Source organism: Ranitomeya imitator, chromosome 8 (genome assembly GCF_032444005.1).
Source record: "Ranitomeya imitator isolate aRanImi1 chromosome 8, aRanImi1.pri, whole genome shotgun sequence".
In the NCBI taxonomy this organism is placed as follows: domain Eukaryota; kingdom Metazoa; phylum Chordata; class Amphibia; order Anura; family Dendrobatidae; genus Ranitomeya; species Ranitomeya imitator.
This window is the reverse complement of record NC_091289.1, coordinates 154,472,658-154,495,780: the sequence shown is the minus strand read 5'-3', so window position 1 is coordinate 154,495,780 and position 23,123 is coordinate 154,472,658. Positions and strand designations below refer to the sequence as shown.

At 45.9% G+C, this 23,123-nt stretch overlaps 1 protein-coding gene across 1 annotated transcript in view; it reads right to left on the bottom strand.

Moving 5' to 3' along the window:
* LOC138648160 (very-long-chain enoyl-CoA reductase-like) overlaps nucleotides 1–18,543 on the bottom strand; it is a 77,178-nt gene extending 58,635 nt beyond the window's left edge. Inside the window, exon 1 of the mRNA XM_069737664.1 lies at nucleotides 18,366–18,543. Within this exon, the coding sequence (XP_069593765.1) occupies nucleotides 18,366–18,431 (66 nt within the window). The 5' untranslated portion in view covers nucleotides 18,432–18,543. The remainder of the gene's footprint in view (nucleotides 1–18,365) is intronic.
* Nucleotides 18,544–23,123: the final 4,580 nt, after the last annotated feature.

The window sequence follows — 23,123 nt, the reverse complement described above, 5'->3', positions numbered from 1 at the left end:
CCATCCAGCCATGGTGTGGCGGTATTTGTTCCTTGCATGTGGTATTATTCGGCCACTATGTGGTTGTAATATGTGATCTGATCATGGTGCAGTGGTATTTGTCCCTTGTATGTGATATTATTGGTCATTTTAAAAATTGAAAAATAAATAAAAATATACCTAAATTGTATTGCATATTTTAACAAATGATTAATAGGATAGAGTAGAGTAGTACTCGGCCAAAAGAGTCTACCTTGTCGTGGTGGTAGATTAAAAAAAACCTTTTGGCCAAAACAAAAGCTGCTGGCTATATTTGTGATCTGGTGATGGGAACTGTTAATGTGTGATTGGTGAGAAGTGGAGTTTTTCTAAGAGAGAGCGTTGGTGGGACTGTGGACAGTTCGAGGGATGGAGCCTGGGCGGAGTCTCAAGGGGTCCCCGAAAATGTTGCCAGTATGGGGCCCCAAAATTCCTAGTGGCAGCCCTCTCCATAGGCCTATAGCTGCCTACTCTACCACAGGACCTAACCGTATTGGGGTCATATTGACCCCAATGTGATTCAAAGTAGCACTTGCCCAGAGTGCACTGGATTGTCGACGCTAGTGACGCCACCTAGGGGCATAAGATTTCCATAGGAAAATTTTAAAAAATATATTTAGTACCATTTTTCCTTTAGAAATGTTGAGCCCCTAAGAATTTTGTAACCAGGTTAACCACCCAGGTGTCCCCCGATGCTCCACCACTGCCTATTATGACAGTGATTCAGACTTGGGTTGTTTAGGCAACGCAAACTTTAAGATTAATAATCTAAACCCCGGTGGCTTTTAAGCCTCAGCAAATTGATATAGACATACTGCATTCCCCTGACTTGCGATGTCTGAGACATATACGTATGTGGCAGAAAAACTTGGCAACGCTGTGGAATCCTTGGAAGGCTTATACGTGTGAAAAAGAAAGAAAAAAAAAAAAACTGACTGGATGGCAGCCATTTCTTCCCTCACAAAAACGTTAAATCAGCATTGCAAATAGTAAATCACACCTAAGAAGCACATCTTTCCAGAAACAAAGAAATTAGCAGTCACTGAGAAGACGACGATTAAGAAACACCAAGCCATACCCTGCTCCTGAAGGCTTAGGCCGCTTCCATAGGAACACAGATGAAAAGAAAAACACTTCTTACATGAAGCGTCCTGGGATGTATTACATTAAATTTACTTTGAGATTTCCAAGAGAAGCTAAGAAAGAACCGGAAACAGCGACGCAGCTATACATGGGGCAGATACCTGTCACACCCAGGTCCTGTCGTCTGTGGTACCCCATAGGAAGACATCAGTATTATACGCTGCTCAACATAGAAACTGCAACACCAAGAAGTAAAAGTCGAGGAATTATGGAAATCGAAGTTACTGATACAATTGAAAAAATAGAAGCAACAATTTAAAAATTCTCAATTTATTCAGTATTAAGTATGAGTGCGCCACACAGATATCCCCGCACTTACATGTCCAGGAGCAGTTTTTCAATATGACAGTGACAAGCTGCATGTTGCTCGTACTACTGTGGTCTGAATGTGCTCCTATGGCCTGCAGCATCTCTGGACTTGTCTTGCATAAAGCACATCTGGGACGTCATTGGTTGGCAACTGCAATGGAAGCTGCCAGCAGTGGATCTTGATAATCTGCGTGCCAGTCAGCATTGCAGAATGTTCCTTAGACAGCCATTAATAACCTCATTGACAGCAGCCAAAGTGTGGTCATATATGAGCGTGTCGCCCATACTCGATACTGAATAAATTTAGATGTTTTGTACATTTTCAATTTTTTAAATGGAACCTGTCAGGTCCTCCGTGCCCTCCAACCCGGCAGCATTCACCTATGTATGAGCAAATTCCCTGCCTTACCAGCCCTGTATAACATTATAGGGCATGGGAGACATGACAGGTTCCCTTTAATCATTTGCAGATCACCAACATGCCTATCAATCCTGTGATTTCCATAATTCCACGACTTTTCCTACATGGTGTTGCAATTTCAATGTTAAGGAGTGTAGATGGCAAAAAGAAGCTGAAGGGACCTGATGTACGTTGAGGCCCACAATGTAAAGGTTAGGGAAGGTGCACACAACCATATTTGCCTTTTGACAAAACACTGGATCACATTTGGACCAATGTTAGTCCATGGGGCCGTGCACATGGCAGATTTACCAAGGGTGGGGAAATCTGTTTGCCCAGGTTTGATTCTGTATTCAGATCACACTCGGCGATTGAAATCAATGAGTGCATGGGAAACGTCAGACAACCCTCGGATGACATCTGAGTTCAGTTGGATTTCTGCAGTCTCACAGAATGGAGAAGATTAAGACATTTTTTTTCTCCATCTCATCACATCCGAGAGAATCAGATCACATTATGATCATACTCTGATCTCGGATGAGAGAATGTATGGTCTTCTGAACCTGTCCTTATGATAATGGTGGATAAGAAGGTTTGAAGACTGGTTCTCCACCAGGCTTTAAAGGGAACCTGTCACCTGAATATGGCGGGACAGGTTTGTGGTCATATGGGCGGGGTTTTCGAGTGTTTGATTCACCCTTTCCTTACCCGCTGGCTGCATGCTGGCCGCAATATTGGGTTGAAGTTCATGCTGTGTCCTCCGTAGTACACGCCTGCGCAAGGCAAGATTGTGCGCATATTCATCACTGTAATGAGCGGTACCACGTGACCGCTCACACAGGACCTGCTGCCGGCGCTGAGAGCATACATCGCAGGAGCTGGGTGAGTATTTCTCGGCAAGCGGGCGGACGCATAGGGGATGGGAGGCGGGAGGTGACCCACAAACATTTTTCAGAAAAAAAAAAACAAGAAAAACTTGATTTTTCATTCCTTCTCTCCAGCGAACGCTGCTGGGGAGAAGGAATGAATGACGGCTTCAGCACCACACGCAGGGGGGACAGCGCTTACTGTAGCGCTGTCTCTCCTGCGGGCTGTACGTGCACACGGAGGAGAGTACGGTACGTGCTGCCAGAGAAAAGCGGACATGTCTCCGTGTTTTGCACATGGACACACGGTCCGTGAAAACACGGAGACATGTGCATAGATCCATTCATTTGAATGGGTCTACGTGTGTCAGTATCTCCGGTACGTGAGAAAACTGTCAGTACACGTACCTGAGACACTGACGTGTGAAAGAGGCCTAAGTCAGCCCTTATGTGGATGATGCCTCTGACAGTGGACGCACCATAAATTATTCCTTTTGTTCCCAGAGGAAACACTGTTTTGACCCGGCCCCATCAAGGATAAAGGTGATGACCCCAAAAATGGTATTGGGGCTGGACATGCACACAATGACAAATAGTGGGAATATTTTCCCTGGTTCTTTGCTGTAAAAGCCCGAGGATGACTTTGGAAGTGTCGTCTACATCATATAAGGAAACAAGGTCTGCCTTATCCGTAATTTTGCCAGATGAAGCAATCAGTGATAGTGGAGACCATCACAGGAGCAGCGCCGGAACATTGGGTGGGTAGAAGAGGAGAGCATAGGGTTTATTTCCTATTTAATCCATTCCCTGCTCTCCAGCACCCCCCTCTTTATGAAGCCGAGCCTCAGGATCTGTGCCTAAAGGATCAGACAGATATTTTGTGCTGGACAGAATAATGACCGGTGACCACAGCTGTTGTATATATTACATGTAAGCAAAGCGTGGTCGATGATACTGAAAATGTACTGACGTCTGGGGAGAGAGAACATTCAGGAGGAAGTCTGGGGTGGAAAATGCACTGCACCACATTGCAAAGAAGTCTAGTATTATTACAAAAGAGGTTTTGCAAATACCATAAAATAAGGGGCTGTAAAATATATATATATATATATATATATATATATATATATATATATATATATATATATATATATATATATATATATATTTATTTTTTAACTTTTTTTTTAGCATTAAACTTTTTCAGTTCTGAAATAAAAAACAAAATTATTTCCAATATAAATATGATTTCTAGTATGCATCTTCTAGCTCTGTGAGTGAAACCAGCCATATAGCCATATATACAAGGAATATTTCCAGCCTCGTTGCCAACGTTATAAATATCCACAGATATGTATACATCTCTAATGTATACATCTAATATATTCCTCCTATTTTCCTACTATTTCTATTTTTATTTTTGGAAAAAAAATCTTAGTACAATTGTTAAACTTTACTAATGTGCTTGACAATATTGTAATATTTGTCAAATGAAAGTAGAATAGTCTTTATGTGACAGAGAAGAAACTAACTCCATGCATTCTGCATACAGAGAAGAATCCATTGTGTACATTGCAGACTATATGAAAAGAAAAAGAAAAAACGTTTTTTGTTTGTTTTTTTCTTTTTACATGATTTCTTACTAGTCGCTGAGCTGCAGTTCTCAGCAGCGGCCACTTCACACTGAAGTGCACTGTGGTGTTTGGCGTTTTACATCCAACCGCAGCTGATCGGTGGGATTCCCGGGTGTCGGACCACCACAGATATGATTAATTACTAATCCCCAGGATAGGTCATCAATAATATCATATTGAAGTACAAAATGGTCATCTGCTCTTTTGTTCAATGGCATCGCTCAGACTATTGGACAACTGGACAATGGGACTTTTGGCTGATGCCACAGAAATCTACTAGGTCAGACAACAATCATCTGTTATACAACCCCTTGGCAAAAATTATGGACTCACTCAATTATGTGGGAAAAAAATTATTGAATCACCCTCTAAATTTCAATTCCCAAAACGAACACGTGCATCAAATTAGATCTGATCATTATTCTGCATCTAAAAAGGAGTGATCGCACCTTGGAGAGCTGCTGCACCAAGTGGACTGACATGAATAATGGCTCCAACACGAGAGATGTCAATTGAAACAAAGGAGAGGATTATCAAACTCTTAAAAGAGGGTAAATCATCACGCAATGTTGCAAAAGATGTTGGTTGTTCACAGTCAGCTGTGTCTAAAATCTGGACCAAATACAAACAACATGGGAAGGTTGTTAAAGGCAAACATACTGGTAGACCAAGGAAGACATCAAAGTGTCAAGACCGGAAACTTAAAGCAATACGTCTCCAAAACAGGAAATGCACAACAAAACAAATGAGGAACGAATGGGTGGAAACTGGAGGCAACGTCTGTGACCGAACTGCAGGGCTGCCACTAGAAATTTCGGGGCCCCATACTGGCAAAATTTTCGGGGCCCCCTTGAGATTCCGCCCAGGCTCCACCCCTCGAACTGTCCACAGTCCCACCGCTCTCTCTTGGAAAATCTCTACTTCTCACCTATCACACATTAACAGTTCCCATCACCAGATCACACATATAGCCGGCAGCTTTTGTTTTGGCCAAAAGATTTTTTAAGCCGCCACCAGAACACGGTTGACACTTTTGGCCGGGCCCTACTGTACTGTAACCTACTAAATATTTGTTAAAATATGCAATACAATTTAGGTATATTTTTATTTATTTTTCAATTTTTAAAATGACCTATCATACTACATACAAGGAACAAATACCACAGCACTATGACCAGATGACATATTACCACCACAGTGACCGAATAATATCAAACACAAGGAACAAATACCACAACACCATGACCAGACCGCATATTACCACCACATAGTGACTGAATACTACAATACTGATCAGTAATAAAAAAAAACCCACAATACTATCACCATCAGTGCCATTATACACAGGAGATCTGTAATTTGTAAGCAGTGTCTGTGTACAGGTAATACAGTGATCACCGGTGACATTATACACAGGAGCTCTGTATATAGTATACAGTGTATAGTGTCAGTGTATAGTTAACACTGACTCACCAGTGATGTCTCTAGGTGAAGTCCTTCATCTTTCATCCAGCACAGACCGCCATCATTTCTTCCAGCCAGGACTAGTCTCTGCAGGAAATAACACAGTTATCTCGAGTTCCACTTGCAGAACACATTACTTAATTTTCACAGCCTCTACATTACACCACATAAAGAAGGTAACATAGTATCACTCTGCACAGTAACAGGACCTCCCCCCATTTAAAACAGTATACTCAAAAAATAAAATAAATACATCACTGCAATAATATCCCTTAATTAGCCCCTATGGTAATATTCGCCATCCTAGCCCCCGTGTGTCTCATTGCAGGCTCCAGCCATATGTTCTCCCATCCTGCCCTCATGAGTATCCATTCTGCCCCATATGATCTCCCCATCCTGCCCCGTCTGGCCCCATCTCTGTCCAGCGCTCTGCCCCATCTCTGTCCAGCGCTCTGCCCCATCTCTGTCCAGCGCTCTGCCCCATCTCTGTCCAGCGCTCTGCCCCATCTCTGTCCAGCGCTCTGCCCCATCTCTGTCCAGCGCTCTGCCCCATCTCTGTCCAGCGCTCTGCCCCATCTCTGTCCAGCGCTCTGCCCCATCTCTGTCCAGCGCTCTGCCCCATCTCTGTCCAGCGCTCTGCCCCATCTCTGTCCAGCGCTCTGCCCCATCTCTGTCCAGGACTCTGCCCAGCACTCTGCCCCATCTCTTCCCAGCACTCTGCCCCATCTCTGTCCAGCTTTTTGCCCGTGTCCAGCGTTCTTCCCTGGGCCCCCGGATCGCCGCTCTCAAGAAAAAAAAAAAAAAAAAAAAAAAAAAAAAAAAAGAAGAAGAAGAAGTTCTTCTTACCTGCCGCGCTCCTGCGGCGGGCGAAGTCTCCACGCAGCTGCAGCGTGCATGCACTCGCCGGCGACTGACAATGATGTCAGACGCCGGCGACATGCACGCACAATGCGGCTGACGTCAGCGCCTGCCAGCCTCAGATTGGCTGGCGGCGCTGCGGCTGTTAACTATTGACGTGCGGGCCCGCGCCCGCACGTCAATAGCCTTAAACAGCTGCAGCGTCGGCGCTAAGGGCCCGGTTCAGCCTGCGGCTGCCGGTAGGGGCCCGGTGAGCAGATAAGACGGAGCCCGATGCGGGCCCCCTCTGCTCACCGGGCCCCATACGCCAGTCACGGCCGTCATGCCCTGATGGCGGCCCTGCCGAACTGTAAGAAACCGCCTAAAGGAAATGGCATTTACATACAGAAAAGCTAAACGAAAGCCATCATTAACACCTAAACAGAAAAAAACAAGGTTACAATGGGCTAAGGAAAAGCAATCGTGGACTGTGGATGACTGGATGAAAGTCATATTCAGTGATGAATCACAAATCTGCATTGGGTAAGGTGATGATGCTGGAACTTTTGTTTGGTGCCATTCCAATGAGATTTATAAAGATGACTGCCTGAAGAGAACATGCAAATTTCCACAGTCATTGATGATATGGGGCTGCATGTCAGGTAAAGGCACTGGGGAGATGGCTGTCATTACATCTTCAATAAATGCACACGTTTATGTTGATATTTTGGACACTTTTCTTATCCCATCAATTGAAAGGATGTTTGGGGATGATGAAATCATTTTTCAAGATGATAATGCATCCTGCCATAGTTCTAAAAAAGTAACAGTTATTGTCTACAACATTTTTTTGTTCTTAATTTCTTTTAGTGTTTATTAAAGCCAGAAAGTTGCCATTTGAAATGACTTTAGTTTTGTGCCATGTCTGATCAGTTTTTTTTGTTTTTTTATAAAAAAAAAAAAAAAAGCAGAATGAACATCCTCCAAGGCTAGTGATTCCATAATTTTTGCCAGGGGTTGTATGCATGTGGCCAGCTGATCTGTCTTTTAGACCATATTCACACATGCAGTATTTGATCAGTATTAATAAGCCCTAACCAGGAATGGGTGATAAATACAGAAGTGGAGACGGAGATAGTGACGGCAGCGTAGATTGTTGTAACATCGGCGCCCAACCGCACGATAGGAGAGCGAGTGCCAATACCACGAGAATGGCACCAGCACGGAATGGGAGTATAAGCTGTATTATTTTATGGGAGCCAAACAATTTTATCAAGAAGGGGTTGTCCTAGTTGTGGACAATCCCTTTAAAGGGAATATATCACCAGAAAAGCATTAAGCTACTTACTGGTAGCGGCATTTTTCGGAGGCCCATGACAGCACTACGAGAGAGGAGATCCGCCCTTCAGGAACAGGAAACCTACAGATACAAAAGGGCGGCACCTCTCCCCATGCATCAGTTGTATTTCAGAGCCTGAGAGGACTACCGCGGTTAGTAGCACACAAATATACATTATATACAGTTTATATACAAAAATAATTCATTGTATCGAACTAGATACCCCACGTGAGATCTATCTATCTCATTATATACATTATAGAAAGTGCAACCCACACGTGAATAGGGAGGGAACTAAGGGTGCTGTCATGGGCCTCCGAAAAATGCCGCTACCAGTAAGTAGCTTAATGCTTTATTCGGACTCCCATGACAGCACTACGAGAGAATTACAGAGATGTAAACTACCTTAGGGAGGGACTACAGCCTGTAGCACCCTTAACCCGAAGGTGAGATCAGAAGAGAACCCCAAGTCCAACCGATAATGTTTATAAAAGGTGGAAGGGGATGACCACGTAGCTGCCTTACATATCTGGTCGATCGATACTCCAGATGTTTCCGCCCAGGATGTAGCCATGGCCCGGGTGGAATGCGCCCTCAGATTCTGCGGAGCCGGACCTCCACCTGCAGTATAAGCCAGAGAGATAGCCTCCCTAATCCACTTCGCTAGTGTGTACTTCGACACTAAAGGCCCCTTCACATTAAGCGACGCTGCAGCGATACCGACAACGATCTGGATCGCTGCAGCGTCGCTGTTTGGTCGCTGGAGAGCTGTCACACAGACCGCTCTCCAGCGACCAACGATGCCGGTAACCAGGGTAAACATCGGGTAACTAAGCGCAGGGCCGCGCTTAGTAACCCGATGTTTACCCTGGTTACCATGCTAAAAGTAAAAAAAAAACACAAACACTAGATACTTACCTACCGCTGTCTGTCCTCCAGCGCTGCGCTCTGCTTCTCGGCTCTCCTCCTGTACTGGCTGTGAGCCGGAAAGCAGAGCGGTGACGTCACCGCTCTGCTTTCCGGCTCACAGCCAGTACAGGAGGAGTGCAGAGCACAGCGCTGGAGGACAGACGGCTGTAGGTAAGTATCTAGTGTTTGTGTTTTTTTACTTTTAGCATGGTAACCAGGGTAAACATCGGGTTACTAAGCGCGGCCCTGCGCTTAGTTACCCGATGTTTACCCTGGTTACCAGTGAAGACATCGCTGGATCGGTGTCACACACGCCGATCCAGCGATGTCAGCAGGAGTCCAGCGACGAAATAAAGTTCTGGACTTTCTTCAGCGACCAACGATCTCCCAGCAGGGGCCTGATCGTTGGTCGCTGTCACACATAACGATTTCATTAACGATATCGCTGCTACGTCACAAATAGCAACGATATCGTTAACAATATCGTTATGTGTGAAGGTACCTTAAGCCCTTTCCTAGGACCTTGGAAGGATAAAAATAACGCATCTTCTCTCTTCCAAGCATTAGAGACTGAGATATATTCTAATAGACATCTCCTAACATCCAAAGTATGGAGTAGCTCATCCTTAGGATTAGGGAGAAATGATGGTAAAAATATATCTCCTGAGATCTGTGGAAATCTGAGGCTACCTTTGGTAAATAAGCCGGGTCCGGTCTGAGGACTACTCTGTCCTGTAGAAACTCTGTATAAGGGGAAAGTCTAGAAAGAGCCTGCATGTCCCCTACCCTACGAGCAGATGTTATTGCTACTAAAAATGCTGTTTTGAGGGATAATAATTTAACTGAGGCTGAATGTAAGGGCTCAAACGGTTCCCTAGTCAAAGCTGAAAGGACTATGTTGAGATCCCAAGGTACCGATCTATTCTTGTGTATAGGTCTAGCTCTACTAGATGCTTTGATAAACCTTGCTACCCAATAGTTATTAGCAATGTTACAAGAAAACAGGGCCCCTAGGGCTGAGAATTCTAAAATCTGGTTGATTGGTATTCCTTCTTCAATATTAAAATTTGAAGAGGCCAGGAACTTTCTCCAAGTTCTAGAGTAGATTTTAGTTGTTATATGTTTCCTACTCTTCATAAGTGTATCAATTAGATTTGGGGAAAAACCTCTGTTTTTTAACAATGACCTCAAAAACCATGCCGTCAAATGGAGTCCCTTCACTTGTGGATGGCTGATCGGACCTTGATGAAGTAAGTCCGGAAGTACCCAGGGGTTTTCCACTAACATGGTCCTGAGCCAGGAAAACGAAGCCCTTCTGGGCCAAAATGGAGCGATCAGTATGATTCTCGCTTGATCCTCCCTTATCTTTCTGACGACCAGAGGCAAAAGGCCCAGCGGGGGGGGGGGGGGGGGGGGGGGGTAACGCATAGGCCAATCGGAAATCCCATCTGATCAGGAAGGCATCCACTGCCAGCGGATATTCCCTGGGATTTAGGGAACATAATTTTTTTGTTTTTCTGTTGTCCTTGGTGGCAAATAAGTCCACCTCTGGATGACCCCACATGCGGACAATCTGGTTGAAGATACCTGTGTTCAGAGACCATTCCCCTTGTTTTAAGGTGTTTCGGCTTAGAAAGTCTGCTCTTATATTTTCTTTCCCTTTTATATGTAGTGCAGTTAAAGATAGAAAATGGTTCTCTGCTGTCTGGAGCAGGCGGTCTGCTACTTCCATCAGGGACTTGGAGCATGTTCCACCCTGGTGATTCACGTAGGCTACTGCCACCTGGTTGTCGGAGAGGACCTTGACATGGTGACCCTGTAGATATACGAGGAGTTCCTTAATTGAGAATTCAATCGCCATCAACTCCCTCTGATTGGAAGAGGCTAATGTTTGGGGGTCCCATAGACCCTGAACTACAACGTCACCCATGTGTGCCCCCCACCCCGTGGGGCTGGCGTCCGTTGTGATTACACAAGTCACATGTGTCACCCAGGGAACTCCTGCTGACAGTTTGTCTTCTTCTAGCCACCATCTAAGAGATGCAAGAACCACTGGACTTAATGTCACCTTACCCTGCAAGGAACCCTGTAAGGCTCTATCATTATCCAGTACCTCAAACTGTAAAGGCCTGGTATGGAACTGGGCCCAACGGACGGCAGGAATACAAGAAGTTAGGGAACCTAACAGTGATATAGCCTGCCTAAGGGTCATGGATGGTTTATTAATTGCTTTCAACACCTGCTGTTGAATATGGAGTAATTTATTAGGTGGAAGACAGCATTGTTGGGTCTCGGAATTTAATAACAGCCCTAGGAATCTCTGGATTTTTAGGGGCTGTAATCGGGATTTTTCATAATTTATGATTCAGCCCAGATGTTCTAGTTTAGTCGTAACTGACTTTACTTGAGAAAGGAAATGGTCTGCTGAATTCCCCACTATAAGGAAATCATCCAGATAAGGAATAATGAGGATATTGAATTCTCGTAAGTGCGCCATGACCTCAGCGACTACTTTAGTAAATACCCTAGGTGCTGCTGAAAGGCCGAAGGGAAGAGCTCTAAATTGAAAATGGCGAACAATACCTCCCATAGACACCGCTACTCTTAGAAACCTCTGGAAGTTTCTATGGATAGGAACATGATAGTATGCATCCTTTAAGTCCACAACTACCATGAAGCAGTGTTTGAACAACATCTTTATTGCAGAGCTGATTGACTCCATTTTAAAGGTAGTATTAACCAGGTACTCATTAAGGGATTTAAGATTAATGATAGTCCTAATTGATTTGTCTGGTTTTTGAATCAGAAATAGAGGAGAGTAGAATCCTCTTCCTCTTTCTGATTCTGGGACCTCAATCAGCACATTTTTAAGGCATAAATTCATGACCTCTGCCTCTAAAGCCGTCTGTTCAATGGTGGAGGAACGTAAGGGGGTTAGCTTAAATTTATCCCGAGGCCAGTGATTAAATTCCAGTCTCAGACCCTCCGATATAACGCCTCGGACCCAGTCACTATTTGTGATGTTAGTCCATGCGGAAGAGAAGGCTGACAATCTCCCTCCCACAGGGATTGCTAGTCATTGGTCTGTTTTTTTACGTTCTTTTGAGGAACGGCGAAACATGTAGCCCGTACCTCTCCTGCGTCTATCCTCCCATTTAAAATTATCTCTAGAGGGCGAGGATGCCTTCCTGTCAAGAGGGTCTTTAAGGGTCCCCATGTCCTCAAAAGGTAGTGAGGCTTTCTTCGATGCTTTCGCCACCGCAGCATCTAATTTAGGGGCCTTGTCCCAGGTATCCACAGCCGCATCCTCAAAGGGATACCTGCGCTTTAAAGCTGGTGGCAATGAACCTTTCTTCTCCGGTTTTTTCCATTCCCGGAGAATCAGGTCTTGAATCTTTTCATTCACCGGAAAGGATGTACGTTTCTTGTGATCCAAGCCGCTGAACATTAACTCCTGACGGGAAAGCTGCGTCTTAGGTTCTTCTAAGCCCATCGTACCCCTGACCGACTTAACTAATTTATCAACCCGCTCCAGAGGTAGACAAAATCGGCCAGAGTCCTCTTCTGATGACGAGGAAGAGGGAATCGAGCCATAAGAACCTTCCTCCTTTTCTTCCTCCGAAGAATCAGAGATCACCGGAGCTTTATGTTTTGAACTTCCCGCCTGGGATAGAGACCGCAGGGATTCCCTTACTTCCATACGGATCATCTCCTTTAGATTAGCCGTAGAAGCAGATTCTTCCGCTACCTAGGGGAGGACAATAAGGGTGATACCATCTATCTATCCTGATGTCACTCAACCCCTCCACTCCTGTAGACCTCACCGTCTGCTGTATACAGGAGGCGCATAATTTTTTAGGGTAAGAATCTGGTAAAGGGACTCCACAAAGGGCGCACTCCTTATGTTTTGTCTTTGCACTTTTCTTCCCCTAGAATGACAAAATATAAGGGGCCCGCGTCACTGAGTGAACATTCACATTCACGTAGATCACTTACCAGCGTACGCAAAAAAAGGTACCGGAACACGAGGGGGCTCTTTGCCAGTCGATGCTCTAGATCCCTGCCTGGATGAGCTTTTACGGCTGGACTGGTCACTTCTGACATGCTCCTTTTCCACGGGCTTCTGCCGCACTTTATCCAGTAGCTGAGGCTGCTCCTCACCATCATTTTCCATGATGAAGCTGTGGCCAAAAGCAGGGCTCTATCTCCGACAACTGCTTATATCCCCCTGTATTCCGGTCAGCAGGCTGCCTGGCGTCATCCCTATTGGCTCCTGTTGTTCAGGCTGCAGTTGGGAGGTCAGCGGTGGCTTAATGAGAAAACCGGCGTCAGGATCGATGGGCGCCGCCATCTTGGATAGACTGCGCATGTGCAGCCACCCACTGACCCGGAAGCACCCGCCGACCCCGCCCCTGGCATCACAGCAGCCCGGAAACACTACTGAGAGCGGTGCAGGACACCGGAGACGTGCAGCAGTGCTCCGGACAGCGTCCATCTTCCGACGCCGCTACCTCACCACCCCGCTGCACCGCCGCATAGACTGAAGGGGCGGTTATACTTACCAACGCCGGCGCTTTCATGGAGACGAGGAATCCTCCGGATCCTGCTCCCTGCTGCCAACGCCACCGACGTGCAGTCCAGCCAGGACCACCGTGGCGTCTCCAGGAACTCCCGCACCAGCCGAGGTAGGAGACCCCCCCGCTACCAGAGTCGGCCGGCCTGGGATCTTCTACGAGATTCTATCTGTAGGATCCTGTCCCTCCAGGAACAGGAAACCAACTGATGCATGGGGAGAGGTGCCGCCCTTTTGTATCTGTAGGTTTCCTGTTCCTGAAGGGCGGATCCCCTCTCTCATAGTGCTGTCATGGGAGTCCGAATAAATAACATTGTCCAAAAAAACATTCCTTTTATTATAGGCCCAGAATTCAGGATTGGTGAGGTTTTACCCCCTGGAATCGCACTCAATAAGGAGAGTAGATCTGATTAGACTGTACCTTATATAGGTACCGTCACACAACGATTTCTTTAACGATATCGTTGCTTTTTGTGATGTAGCAACGATATCGTTAACGAAATCGTTCTGTGTGACAGCGACCAACGATCAGGCCCCTGCTGGGAGATCGTTGGTCGCTGGGAATGATCAGGACCTTTTTTTTTGGTCGCTGATCACCCGTCATCGCTGGATCGGCGTGTATGACGCTGATCCAGCGATGTGTTCACTGGTAACCAGGGTAAATATCGGGTTACTAAGCGCAGGGCCGCGCTTAGTAACCCGATATTTACCCTGGTTACCATTGTAAAAGTAAAAAAAAAAAAAAACAGTACATACATTCCGATGTCTGTCACGTTCCTCGCCTTCAGCTTCCCGCACTGACTGTGAGAAGTGACCGTAAAGCTCTGCTTTACGGCCGGCGCTGACACAGTGAGTGCGGGAAGCTGATGCCGGGGAACATGACAGACATCGGAATGTGAGTATGTACTGTTTATTTTTTTACTTTTACAATGGTAACCATGGTAAACATCGGGTTACTAAGTGCGGCCGTGCGCTTAGTAACCCGATGTTTACCCTGGTTACCCGGGGACTTCGGCATCGTTGGTCGCTGGAGAGCTGTCTGTGTGACAGCTCTCAGCGACCACACAACGCCGCTGCAGCGATCACGGCCAGGTCGTATCACTGGTCGTGATCGTTGGTCAATCGTTAAGTGTAACAGTACCTTTAGTTTGAGATTTACAATGTATCTGTTTATTACAACCATGCTTGTAATCCAACAAGTATTTATCAATATTAGTGGAATGAATACTTTTAGTAAATGCAACAATCTCCCTGGGTTTGAGAGAATATAATACCGCCGGTCCATGGTGTGCAGGACTTCTGACAACCTGCAAAGTGAAGATGGGACCCCCCACAAATTAGAAGGTTCAGATAATTTATCTAATCTGAATATGGGTCTTAAAGACCTGGTTTGGTAGTTTTCCTATTTAAGGCCTCTTTCACACGTCAGTGTCTCCGGTTTGTGTACTGACAGTTTTCTCACGTACCGGAGACACTGACACACGTAGACCCATTCAAATGAATGGGTCTACGCACATGTCTCTGTTTTCACGGACCGCGTGTCCGTGTGCAAAAAACGGAGACATGTCCGATTTTCTCCGGCAGCACGTACCGCAATATGTCACGCACACGTGCAAACGGAGAACAGTGTGCACTCTCCTCCGTGTGCACATACCGCCCGCTGGAGAGACAGCGCTACAGTAAGCGCTGTCCCCCCTGCGTGTGGTGCTGAAGCTGGCATTCATTCCTTCTTCCCAGCAGTGTTCGCTGGAGAGAAGGAATGAAAAATCAAGGGTTTTTTTGTGTTAAAAATAAAGTTTGTGGGTCCCCTCCCGCCTCCCATGCCCTGTGCGCCCACCCGCTTGCTAGAAATACTCACCCAGCTCCTGCGATGTATGCTCTCAGCACCGGCAGCAGGTCCTGTGTGAGCGGTCACGTGGTACCGCTCATTACAGTGATGAATATGCACATATTCACCACTGTAATGAGTGGTACCATGTGACCGCTCACACAGGACCTGCTGAGAGCATACATCGCAGGAGCTGGGTGAGTATTTCTCGGCAAGCGGGCGGGCGCACAGGGGATGGGAGGCGGGAAGGGACCCACAAACCGTATTTTTAACACAAAAAAAAAAAAACCTTAATTTTTCATTCCTTCTCTCCAGCGAACGCTGCTGGGGAGAAGGAATGAATGCCGGCTTCAGCACCAAAAGCAGGGGACAGCGCTTAACTGTAGCACTGTCTCCTGCACGGTCCGTGTGGTCCTCAGTCGGCACACGGCTGCCGCACGTGTGCCACGTGAGCACACGGACAACTCCGGTACCGGAATTATGTGGATGTGTGAAAGAGGCCTAAGGCTGTGTGCACACAATGCGGAATTTGTGCAGATCCGCAGCGGGTTTTTCCGTGCAGAAACACTGCAGATCCGCAGAGTGATTTACAGTACAATGTAAATCAATTGGAAAAAAAGCTGTGATAATGGTGCGGAAAAATCCGCATGAAAACTGCTGCGGAACATAAGAAGTAGCATGCTACTTTTGTGCAGAAATGCAGCGTTTCTGACCCCTTCCATAATAGAAATCCGCAGGGCTAAAAACCGCAGAAAATCCGCACAAAATCCGCATCAAAACCACACAAAATCCGCTGCAAATCTGCACCTGCGGTTTCTGCCAGAAGATGTGGATTTTGTGCGGAAAATTCTGTACCCCAATCCGCAACGTGCGCACATAGCCTTACTGTTTCTATACATTTACCTGCAATGCTTTATACAGTGATTGGACAATAATATGGCACTGACATGAGACATCCCTACCATTTTATGTATGACACCTCGGATGTGCGACGACAAGTCTCTGCGCTCCAACTACTCCCTCACATTCCCATTATCACATTTAACACCCTACTGACGCGGTGTCGCACAGCATTCACAACTGTGCTGGTTTTTCCATAGCCTATATACTAAAAATATCATAGTCAGGGCAGACTTCATAAAAACGTCTGATGTCAGAATCTTTCTTGAAATTAAATAAATACATAAAAGAAGTGCTGCAGCATTTACTATACAGTGTAGTGTCAAGATCCACGCTTTAGACGCTGCAGAACTTCTTCCGTGAAAGGAGAGGAATATATTATAGTACCAATCTGTCATGGATGGGAAGTTTGCTTTACTTTTTAAAAAGAGGTTCTGCAGCAGCCAAGCATGCATTATAAAGAACTTCTAGGTTATATAAGGATATTAGGAGTCACCCAGACGATCTTATACATTTACAACTTTTTATAATTACCCGACTGATGCTGAACTCGGCTGTGGCACTGACTTCATGTAGGGTTGATCACATCATGGCGCCGGCATAGACTATAGTGATTACTTTTGAGCAATATGGGGCTCAGGACCCCTGTTCTATTGATCATGGGGGTCCCAGTGATGAAACATGTATCACCTTTCTGGATCATGAACATAATGTGGCACATTTATACCCTTCTATCCGCTCCCTCCCCCAATTTCTTTAAACCCGGACTCCATCTTTATAATAGTCAGGAAAAGGACTCATGGCATCCTTTGAGAGTGACTCATTTAGGTAATGTTCACACATTGCGTTTTTGCTGCATCTTTTTAATGCACATTTTAAGGTGCGTTTTACACTATCAGCAAAGTCTATGAGATTTCAGAAATCTCGTGCACACATTGTGTGTATTTTTTTTTCCGTATCTGATTTGGAAAGCTGCTGCGGTTTTGCAAACTGCAGCACGTCACTCCTTTCAGCGGTTTTTTCACCCACAGGAAACAATGGGTAAGTGCAAAAACGTAACAAAAAAATAATAATATGAATGTAAGGGTACGTGTCCACGTTCAGGATGGCCAGCGGTTTGGACGGAGCGGCAAAATCACTTCGCCCAAAGCTCCGCCCCCTTGTGGGGACGCGATGATGCCGGATGTGTTCATTGCACACATCCGTATTCATCGCACCCCACACATAAAGCCCTGCGTTTTACCTTGCGGCGGCGCAGCGTCGCCGCAAGATAAACGGACATGCTGCGATCTAAAAAGACGCGCAGCATGTCCGGAATCGCAGGGCCGCCAGGTGAGTGTTACCACGCATAGTGGAGATGGGATTTCATGAAATCACCTCCACTATGCTGTAACATCTGGACGCTTCGTGTTTGACGCTGCGTCTCTATGCAGCGTCAAACAAGCAGCGTTTCCTGAACATGGAAACAAACCCTAACAGTTTTTGGTACGTTTTTTGGTGCAAAAACCTAAGGAAGTAAAATCAGGCTTTTCTTGGGGGTCACTAACTTTCTCAACATGCACAAGAGACAACAAAAACGCAGCAAAACCTGCCTTTTGCAAGCAACTTAAGAGAGGTGGTTTTGCCTGCGGGGGAAAAAAAAAAAAAGCAGCAAAAATGCAACGTGTGAACATAGCCTTATACAAGTTTTTGCCAATTTTCTACAGCAGGCGCTGACATGACAGTATTCCTCAACCGCTGGGCGCCCAAATCTCAGAAGTCATACCTGCTCCAATACTTTCACAATCACCGGGCTGCGTTCACACCTTGTGGTTTTACATTGCAGTAGAAATAAAGCTTTTTTTTCCCCAAAAAAAAGCCTAAACGCAGCCTGAAGAAACACAACCATCTAATCAATATTTTTTTTTTTGTTTGCACAATGCTGCCCACATAGGTGATCAGTATAAAAGGGGGGCTCTAGAGACCCTCTAAGATGAGGCTTTACTGCAGAGATCCAGTGCCGGCACTGAACCGGTTAAGTCCCCAGCACCCGCAGATGAACGGCAGCGGAAAGTTTGTGCGGCTGATCGGCGGCTCCATGCGGTATATAGAGGTACACGGCGGTGAATGGAGGCTGCGGCTCTCTCTGCAGATCCTGGCACTTACCTCAAAGAAACTGATTCTGCTGCTGCTCATGATCGCTCTGTGCGGGGGTCCTCGCCAGGAAGCCATGCAGTGGGAGAGGGTCGCCCCCGGCAGCCAGTGCCGCCCGCCCGCCGCGGGGGTCGCGTTATATAGCAGCAGCGCCCGGATCAGCAGCGCCTCATCCCGGGAGGATCCGCAGCTTATCAGAGCGGCTGTGTGCGGGAAGAGGGCCAGCACCGGGAGCCTGACTGACGGCAGCGGGCTCCCTGCATTAACCCCTTCACGGCGGAGGCAGCCACTGACCACAGCGATAGTCGCCATTCCCATGGTCAATGTGTATCCCCTTAAATCTTCCATTTATCAGGGTTTTCCTTTTGTGGTTTATATTAATAGGCGTTCATTCATTTATTAGTAAATCTTAAAATATATATATTTTTTTAAATGTTACAATGGCCTCCTGACCATCGGACTATGTCCACACGCTGAAGTAAAAAAACAAAAAAAACAAACCCATTTTTTGCTGATTTTTTTTCCCCTGCATTTTTTGGTGCAGATTATGGCTGTGTTCACACGTTGCATTTTTTTTTTTGCTGCGTTTTGTTTAATGCAAATTTTAAACTGCATTTTTGTTACAGTGCCAGCAAAAGCTATGAGATTTCAGAAATCACATCCACGCTTTTTTTTTTTCCTGACTGAATTGGAAAACTGCTGCATTTTTTTGCAAACTGCAAGGCTATGTGTACACGATGCGGATTTTGCTGCGGATCCGCAGCCGTTTCCCATGAGTTTACAGTATAATGTAAACCTATGGGAAACGAAATCCGCAGTGCACGTGCTGCGGAAAAAAAACCGCGCGGAAACGCAGCGGATTATTTTCCGCAGCATGCCAATTCTTTGTGCGGAATCCGCAGCGGTTTTACACCTGCCCCAATAGAAAACCGCAGATGTAAAACCGCAGCGGAATCCGCAATAAATCCGCATTAAAAACCGCAGCGGTTTTCCAATGCGGATTTATCAAATCCGCTGCGGAAAAATCCGCTGAGGATCTTTCTACGTGTGCACATAGCTCAACAGATCACTTCTTTCAGCGCTTTTTTTCACCCATAGAAAGCAATAAGTGCAAAAAAAAAAACGCGGCACAAAACGCAGGTATCAGATTTTACTGCGTTTATGGTGCAGAAAACTCAGGAAATTGCATCATTTTTTTTTTTTAATGCACTAAACTTTATCAGGATGCACAAGAGACAAATCCACCTGATAAAAAAGCAGCAAAACCTGCAGCTTGTTTTCTGCCAAGAGAGCAGGTTTTGACTGCAGGAAAAAAAAAAACCGCGGCACAAAACGCAATGTGTGAACGTAGCCTAAGTGTGTCACTTGTCTACTGTTCATGTTTAATAAAGTTAGTTTTGTTCGCCAAACGCATGGTGGCGCTTTTGTCAGCGTTTTTGAACTTTTATCATTGATTTCTAAGGTCAAAAAACACTGGAAGAATTGACATGGTGCAATCTTCTAAAAAAAGAAGCAGCTTTCCAATTTGTTCAAGAAAAAAAAAGCAATTGTGTGCACGAGATTTCTGAAATCTCACAGCTTTTGCTGGTATCGTAAAATGCAGTTTTAAATTTGCATTTAAAAAAAAGCTGCAAAAACGTAACATGTGAACACGACAAGCAACTGATTCAAAAGCTGTCCATGTATGAGACAACTGATGCCATATTGTGCATGATCCGAACCTTACATGTGCGCTGTAGGCACATTTGTTAGATAAGTCCGCTGGGAGGAGCCAAACTGCAGAAGAGTCTCCTAGGACCAGTATGTGAACTGCACTGGTCCTTCGAGAACCAACATGGCTCCATCAACTGTATAGTGGGCGCTGCAGGGTACTGCACATTGCACCCTATTGATTTGAATATGCAGTACCCAGTTGTGGCCACTATACAGTTGACGGCATTGTACTGTGCACCTCCACAATTTAGCACTTGCCAACATCAGGACTAGCTGATTGACGGGGGGATGACGGATATCACATACCCACCCGTCAGATATAAGGATATGCCATCAATGTAAAAGTCCTGGACAACCCATTAAGGCAGAGACTGAGAAAAGGGCTGGCTGAGGCTACGTTCTCATTTGCGTTGTTGTGTGTTGCGTCGGCGATGCAACGCACAACGCATGCAAAACGAATGCGAAAATGCATGTTTTTGTGACGCATGCGGCCATTTTTGGCTTCCTTTTGGACGCAAAAAAAATGCAACTTGCTGCGTCCTCTGCGCCCTGACGCTTGCGCCAAAAAAGCACCCGACGCACCGCTAATGTGAACGTAGCCTTAGCTATGAACCAAGCCAGCCACCTTCAAGCACATAACTTGCCACGTGGCAACTCAGAGGAATGGTTTCCTTTCTGCGACCAAATGAACCTGGAAGTTTGATTAAAGGGACTCTGTCACCTGAATTTGGAGGGAACAATTTTCAGCCATAGGGGCGGGGTTTTCGGGTGTTTGATTCACCCTTTCCTTACCCGCTGGCTGCAATATTGGATTGAAGTTCATTCTCTGTCCTCCGTAGTACACGCCTGCACAAGGTGCAATCTTGCCTTGCGCAGGCGTGTACTATGGGGCTTCAGGAAAATGGCCGCGGGATGCCGCGCGTGCGCAGATGGCGATCTCGACGGCCATTTTCCTGAAGCCGAGTTCGCATCTCGGCTGCAGGAAAATGGCTGCCGCGATCTCAATCTGCACACGTGCGGCATCCCGCGGCCATTTTCCTGAAGCCCCGGGAAGCCGAGAAGAACCATCTGCGCACACGCGGCCTCACAAAGATGGCCGCGCCCACCGATAAACGGCTGAATAGCGCAGATCGCGCTATTTTCCTTGAAGCTGCTCAGTGGATTCGCCACTTGGACATGCGCACACCGCTACGCCACCAACGGAGATCTGGGGGAGAAACAGCGCTGTCACCACGCGCATATGACCTGACCAGCGTGAGTGACAGCCCAAAACGGCGACTTTACAAAGGTATTTCGGCAGCATAGGTGGGGAATAAAGGCTCCAAACTACACTAATATAAAGCCCAGCTCTGCCCCTATTTAACGCTATTTTTAGCTTTTCTTGAAAAAACGGGGTGACAGGTTCCCTTTAAGACCTACAATTCCCTCTACTGCGGAGGATAAGTTCATCAGAGTTACCAGCCTCAGAAATCATAATTTGACAGCACCTCAAATAACAGCCCCCATAAGTAATACACAGACATCAAGTAGCAGTCACATCTCAACATCAACTGTCCAGAGGAGATGGCGAGGAGGCCTTTACTTTCAAATTGCTGCAAATATGGTACTACTGCAAGTAAGAGGAGACCTGTTTGGACCAAGCAGCAAAAGGACTGGACAATAGATCAGTGGATATCCGTACTGTGGGCTGATGAATCAAAACTGACAAGTCACAATTTGAGATTTTTGGTACCAACCACCATGTCTGTGGGAGTAGCAGAAATTATGAGTGGATGATTTCTACATGTGTGGTGCCCACCTGGAAGCATGGAGGGATGGTGTGGTGGTGCTTTGTGTTGACACTGCGGATGATTTATTCTAAATTCAAGCCATACTTACCCAGCATAACTACCACTACATTCTGTAACAACTTGCCATCCTATCTGGTTTGCACTTAGTGGATCCATCATTTGTGAGGCAGCAGGATAATGACCCAAAACACACCTCCAAGCTATGTAAGTTCTATGTGATGAGGCCGACCAGAGTTGGAGGCTACATCAGATGACATGGTCTCAACTATCACCCAATCTCAAACCAATTGAGATGGTTCGAGATTAGTTGGGCTACAAAGTGAAGGCAAAGTGTAGGCAAAGCAGCCTACAGGTGCTTAGTACCTCTAGCAGCTGACTTCAGAGTAAAACAGGGTACATAAAGGAATACATCTGGATTGTTCAACACGTGTTTCTTTACTCATTGTATCAATATGGATATCATTATGGTTTTGTTTCCCTTATTCTGAATCTACAATGTGCACATTCCAATAAGAACAAGGAAGACAATTCATAAACAGTTGTGTCCAAACTTTTGATTGGTACTTTATGCCATTGCTTACCTTGAGTTGAAAAAGTTGCAGTGGAACCCAACTTCATCCTGTTTTTGCATTCACCATATTTTCTGTTACAGTATCCCTTTTTCTAGTTTATTCATACAATCGGTCATGCTGTGAAAACATCGCTGTTAATCCTGTCATACCCCTATCTACGTTTTATAAAAAGCAGTAACAAGTTTGAAATAGAAAAAGTTGCATGAATTTCAGGGTGCAATCCTCATTCATCATACATTTAGAGACTGCCTGATATGCAGTTCGCAGCCTGATTCTAGTTTTAGACTTTTCTTGGGTACGTGTCCCTCAGTAATACATGCTGGATGTACGGTTATGTGCCCATGGGGTGCTGCCTTCATTAGCTCTCAGGTATTAGCACAGACTCATTCCTTTAGTGATTTCCCCTTCTACAGACCATAATGGATCTCTTCACCTTTGTGCTGTGTGAGGCAGTGACCCCTGTTACAGCTAGGGGGCGCTGCTTTTGCTCTCCAGAATGCGCATGTAGGCGCAGTGAGGCCATGAGGGCGTACTGCAGACACAGGTGTGGCTGTGATTAGAATGGTGAAGCAGTGACTGATTAAAAAGCCCTGTAGTAGAGGGGGAAGGGTGTCAGTGTTGTGTTTGGAAGCAGACAGAGCAGTTGTCTGCAGAGCACTCCCTGTGTGAAGTAACACAGAGCCAAGAGGAACCAA